The 5,701-nt window shown below is 34.1% G+C and overlaps 1 protein-coding gene across 1 annotated transcript in view; it reads left to right on the top strand.

Annotated features, from left to right (window-relative positions):
- The window catches only part of mpdu1a (mannose-P-dolichol utilization defect 1a), a 5,805-nt gene continuing 104 nt past the window's right edge, over nt 1–5,701 (top strand). The window contains exons 1-8 of the mRNA XM_082169645.1: nt 1–380; nt 626–691; nt 1,008–1,140; nt 1,260–1,345; nt 1,425–1,543; nt 1,669–1,779; nt 4,632–4,783; nt 5,591–5,701. The exon at nt 5,591–5,701 is cut by the window's right edge and continues 104 nt beyond it. Of these exons, the coding sequence (XP_082025771.1) occupies nt 269–380; nt 626–691; nt 1,008–1,140; nt 1,260–1,345; nt 1,425–1,543; nt 1,669–1,779; nt 4,632–4,778 (774 nt within the window). The 5' untranslated portion in view covers nt 1–268 and the 3' untranslated portion in view covers nt 4,779–4,783; nt 5,591–5,701. The remainder of the gene's footprint in view (nt 381–625; nt 692–1,007; nt 1,141–1,259; nt 1,346–1,424; nt 1,544–1,668; nt 1,780–4,631; nt 4,784–5,590) is intronic.

Below are 5,701 nucleotides of genomic sequence, written 5' to 3'. Positions count from 1 at the left end.
ACAGATCATTGGTGAGGCTTGCTTTGCCGTCAAACTAGAGGCAGTTTTGGTGGATTTTATCAAGACTTTTAAATGGTCACTAGTTCAAAAAAGATTTTACTTAGACGTTACAAAAAGACGACCAAAAAAGTAACGTATCGAGTGTTAGACGTCTATTTAGTTTAGCCATGTGAAGAGGAATCTGTTCATGTTAATTCACTGATTATTCTCCGTTCTGAAGATTTGGGTTTGGATACGATAAACGACCACCGACAGGAATACATGAACTATGGACACGTCTGACCAAGGGACCATGCCTTCGTTGAAAGAATTTTTGCTAACTTTCTTCATGCCAGAAAAATGTTATGACCACTTTTTCATTTACTTCAACTTTTTGCACGGTGAGAAACAGCTTTATGTCGAATAAACGTGTGAAAATGTTAGTGAATTCATCCAAACATGTCTTAAACAATATACTAAACAAATTAATTGTATAATGGGTAGCATTTTATTTAACATAATACTGCATGACAGATGACTTGTTGTTATGATATTTAATGTGTTTCACTGACAGATATTCAGTGTCCAGTGTGTGTTTGGCCTGTAGACACGATATTTGTTTACTGTGCACTGTGTATTGTTCTAGTACCTTGCCTGAAGATTATCATGAAACAGACTATGGGAATAATGATTTTGATGGGAATTGTTATTGGTAAGTAGTAGTCTATTTGACATTAGTCCTGCATATTCATATCCTCCAGAGTTGCAATCATTATTTAATCTTTTCTCTGCTCTATCAGTTGACACTGTGTTTTATAGTATCTGCTTATTCCTAGGGTTATTAAAGTTAACTAAAACTAAATCAAAACAATATATGTATATAGGCCTATATTGAAAAAAAATATTGACAAAAACTACTAAAATTACAAAAACACACAACAAATTATTAAAACTAAAATGAAAAAAGAAAATGTAAAAAAAACATATTCAAAATATTAATAAAATAACATTTTAATTTCTTTCCACAGCTCCACTGCCTCAGATCTGGAAAATTCTTTGGTCTGGAAGTTCTAATGGATTGTGTCTGACATCTGTTTTTCTGGAGCTGTTGGCCATCTCTACTCGTGCAGCTTTCTGCTACTCTCGGAACTTTCCCATTGGGTAAAACAGCTTTTGCATTAATGTCAAACGCTAACATATACTGTGTAGAGAAGATTATGCTAAATGTGTGAATGCAGTCATGTTAAGACGTGTGTGTGTGTGTGTGTGTGTGTGTGCAGAGCCTGGGGGGAAAGTTTGTTTGCACTGATCCAGATTGCTGTCCTGGCTTTGCTCATCCAGCACTACCGAGGGAAAACCATAAAAGGTTAGAAAAAGAAGGCTTAAACCATATGGAGAGAATTTCCTTTTTCATAATCTAATGTTTGTTTGGGTTTTTCATGCAGGTATATATTTTCTTGCTCTATACTGTGGCTTTATGTTCCTCCTGGCCTCACCTTTGACCCCTGTGTCAGTGGTTTGGACCCTGCATGAGTGGAATGTGCTGTTGGTTATTGCTGGAAGGGTGAGACAGGACTTTTTACACCCCCCCCCCCCCCGCCCCCTCCCCCCTCCCCCCAAAAAAGATCTCCATGTGTACAAACAAACAAACAAACATTTTTTGTGGTATTTTATGTTGTGTGTGTTCAGTTCTTCCAGGCTGGCAGTAACTTTAAATGTGGACACACAGGACAGCTGTCTGCACTCTCAGTTTTCCTGTCCTTTCTTGGCTCTCTGGGGCGTATCTTCAGTTCCCTGCAGGTGCACACACACACACACACACACACACACACACACACACACACACACACACACACACACACACACACACACACACACACACACACACACACACACTCTTGTGTTGTGTTTTCATGTTTTATGGGGACATTCCATAGACATAATGACTTTTTATACTGTACAAACTGTATATTCTATCCTCTAACACTAACCCTACCCCTATACCTACCCATCACAGAAAACATCTGCATTTTCTAATTTTCAAAAGACATCACTTAGGATCATTTATAAGCTGTTCTCCTCATGGGGACCAAAACATGTCCCCACTAGTTCGAGGATTTTGTCCCCATAATGTGGGACACACACACACTCACTCACTCACTCACTCACTCACTCACTCACTCACTCACTCACTCACTCACTCACTCACTCACTCACTCACTCACTCACTCACTCTCCCTCTCTCTCTCTCACACACACACACACACACACACACACACACACACACACACACACACACACACACACACACACACACACACACACACACACACACACACACACACACACACACACACACTCATTTAGGGCAGAAATTGTAATGTCAAGGAGACTAGGGTTGGTTGTCACACATGGATATTGTTTTCAAGGTCTATATCTTAATAACTGTGGTTTTGAGTTAAATGTCCTATTACACAAATGCTTGTGAGAAAAATGTTTTCTCTAGCAGTGGTTTTATATGTTGGTTTTCAAAAGTAAAATACCTGAAACTCCTTTTAAATTATAATTTTGTGAATTCTGTCCTACAAACAAAATTTTTAATGCCATAGTATTTTTGCTATGGCTGTGAGTGAACACAATGAAAACACACCGGCATACATAAAAATAGTGGTCAACAATATAATGAAGGTAGATTTCTCATAATTAGAGTAATTTTCATAAATGTCAGGTCAGGCAAGCTGTCACAATTTTATTCAATTTAAAATGATAATTATATATATATATATATATATATATATATATATATATACATACAGTATATATATATATATATATATATTACAAAATTCTAAACATTTGTGCAGTTGATTAATAATTACATGTATTGACCAAAACCAAAAAATTGTCTGTTATTGTATGAATTTTTTTCTTTATTTTTTTTCTTTTGCAAAAATGTGTCTCTTTTACTGTCTATAGTCGGCATGAAAGGAAAATTCACCTTATTGATTTTTTAAAATGCATATTTTAGATCTTATTGTGAACAATTCATCCATGCAAATGTTTAAAAAAAACTTTTGAGTTTTGACATTGTAATTTTTTATTAAAATATTATTACTTAATCACAGACCTCTCTCTGGTAACATGTATTCTGGACTTCTTCTTCAATCATTCAGCCGATGAATAGAATTCAGATTCAAGATAAAATAGTATTCCACCCTAAAAATTTTTTTACAATCTTTTTGATAGTACATTTCAATATGGACATCACAATAAGTAAGAAAAAGATCTGTCACTACTTACTTTCCATTGCAACTCAGAAAACCTAATGCTAACAGCTTCCATTAGGAAAACTTACGCTGTAGTGTAACAACATGCTCTGGTATTAGAGCATGTTGTCACCAAAGATCAGTGTTTAATGATCAGTCTCTTTTTTTTCTGGGCAATAATAGTAAAAATGTTTGATAGCTTTTTAAGCCAAATGGGCAGCATTTCAGATACATGTATTTAATATACGTATTTGAAATACAAAATACAATTTTGTATTTTGTATTTTAAAGCCTTTGGAAAAAATCAAATGTAATTTGTATTTACTGTAAATACATTTAAGATGAGTATTTTTGTATTTTCAGAATACATAAAATACTTTTTGCCAGTCAACCTCTTTATCAGGGTATTGATTTTGTGCATCAACTAGTTCAGACATTCACTTTTGCAAATTTATCCGTGCAGCTTTTAGTGGGCAGGAATTATTGGAACGTTGGAGTGGAAAAAGAAGCACTGATGAATGATACACCACACAAATCTTCAGCTTTTAGTTTTATTGTACATAAAAAATAATAATCAAAAAAGGGTAAATATTGTCAAATGAATCGAAATTAATTCTAATTTTAAATTTTAGATACACTTTCTAATTTTAATAAACTTATAGAAACAAATAAACTTTACATAAAATAAACATAAAATTACTTAAAAAGCATTGGACTTCCTGCACACAAAAAAAAACCTCAAAAGAGTTTGAAATTCAGTTTATGCTGTGGAATCAAAACTGATATTGAGAATTGTGAAACCATGATATTGTTACTGTGAAGTAAAATTGAGATTTTGGTCATATCACACATCCATACTTTTTGCTAGATAGCAGAAAAGGTTCCCACAGCTTTACATACAGTATGGATTTTTTAATAGTGTTCACCACAAGTAATAGACTACATTGTAACCAGAAATAAGTATATAAATGGCTGCTATTTTGCATAAGTTTATTTGTAATTGCCAGAAAGAAAGAAAGAATGACAGAGATGAGGCTGGGAATGAAAAGTCAGTAGGCCTATGTAGTTTCTTCATTCACTGTGACCTATACCTGCACTGGATGGCCAATTTCACATGTATTTTGTGTATTTTCAAAATACTAAATACTGTATTTGTTTTGTAAAAAAAAAAATTCACACAGTATTTTGTATTTGTATTTTAAATACATTTCCATGTATTTATGGCCATCTCTGAAGCCAAGACCTTAAGATATGTTCCCAATTCCCATACAGAAAATAAATGTACTTATTTAAATATTCACACATTAGTATATGTTAATATTACCCATTATAATTGTAATATCTCTTTTTCACTTTTGTAATCACTCTCTCTCTCTCTTTCTGAAGGACACAGGCCTATCTCTGTCAAGTCAGATGCATGCACTGGCCTGTTGTGGCAGTGGGCTGATGCTTTTACAGGTCCTGATGTACTGGAATAAATGCATGACAAACCGTGAGAAAGAAGGGCAAGTGCAGAAAGACAAGGCTGAATAAAAGAGGTAAAATAAACTCTTCTTGTATGCAGAATGTATCCTAGTGTCCCCTATAGTACAGTATGTTTTGGAGGGCTAATTCACTGAATGTCTCCAAAAATCATTGTGAAATCTAATTATTTTATCTCCATTAAACCATTTGTCATATAGCAATATCATATGCATGTCAAAACCTGCTAGTGCATAGTGAAGTCCAGTTGAATTTTTTGTTACCAAAGAGATCACAATTCCATTTATTGAATGAATTGTGTGGCAAAGGAAAGAGTGTTTCAGCTCTATCAAGACTATTGAACCTCTTTCTGAAGGTAATCAGATGAATTGTATGTGTTTAGTAATGGCTTTATATAATCCACAAACTCCAAACCTCAGACAAATTAGGTTCATTCAGCAAAATCTTAATATTTGGCTTACATGTGAACAGCACTAATCAAACTATATTTATTTGCTTGGGCAAATGCTGCACTTCAGTTAATTATCAATGCCATGAATAGATGAATATAGGGTCATCTGATTCATATCTGTTAGAAAGTGATGCCAACTAATTACAAACCAAACAAGCCAAACCATTTTTTTTTAAATGAAGCTAAAATTAGGACTCATTTAGTATTTTGTTTAAAGATGAGAAAATTTGAATGCTTTTCAAGTCAGCCTCTGTGTGGCAGTAGTAATGAACTCGTGTGCTTGTGAAGATTGCTAAAAGGCACCACTAGGTGGCAGAAGAGTAGTTTTTACTCTTCTATGGTGTATTATAGAGTTTCTACTCTTCATACATTCTCTAGTACAGTAAATATATGTTGTTCTTTATTTTTTCAGATCTGTTTTTCTGTCACTTGGTCAGGTATATTCTGATTTGGATTTCACATCCTGGAAAAAGAGTTTGAGAATCATCCAATGTTTGTATTTTCACTTTTCAGTCTCAAGATG

This window comes from Leuciscus leuciscus (assembly GCF_965113295.1).
Source record: "Leuciscus leuciscus genome assembly, chromosome: 5".
In the NCBI taxonomy this organism is placed as follows: domain Eukaryota; kingdom Metazoa; phylum Chordata; class Actinopteri; order Cypriniformes; family Leuciscidae; genus Leuciscus; species Leuciscus leuciscus.
This window is presented reverse-complemented; position numbering and strand designations above follow the sequence as displayed.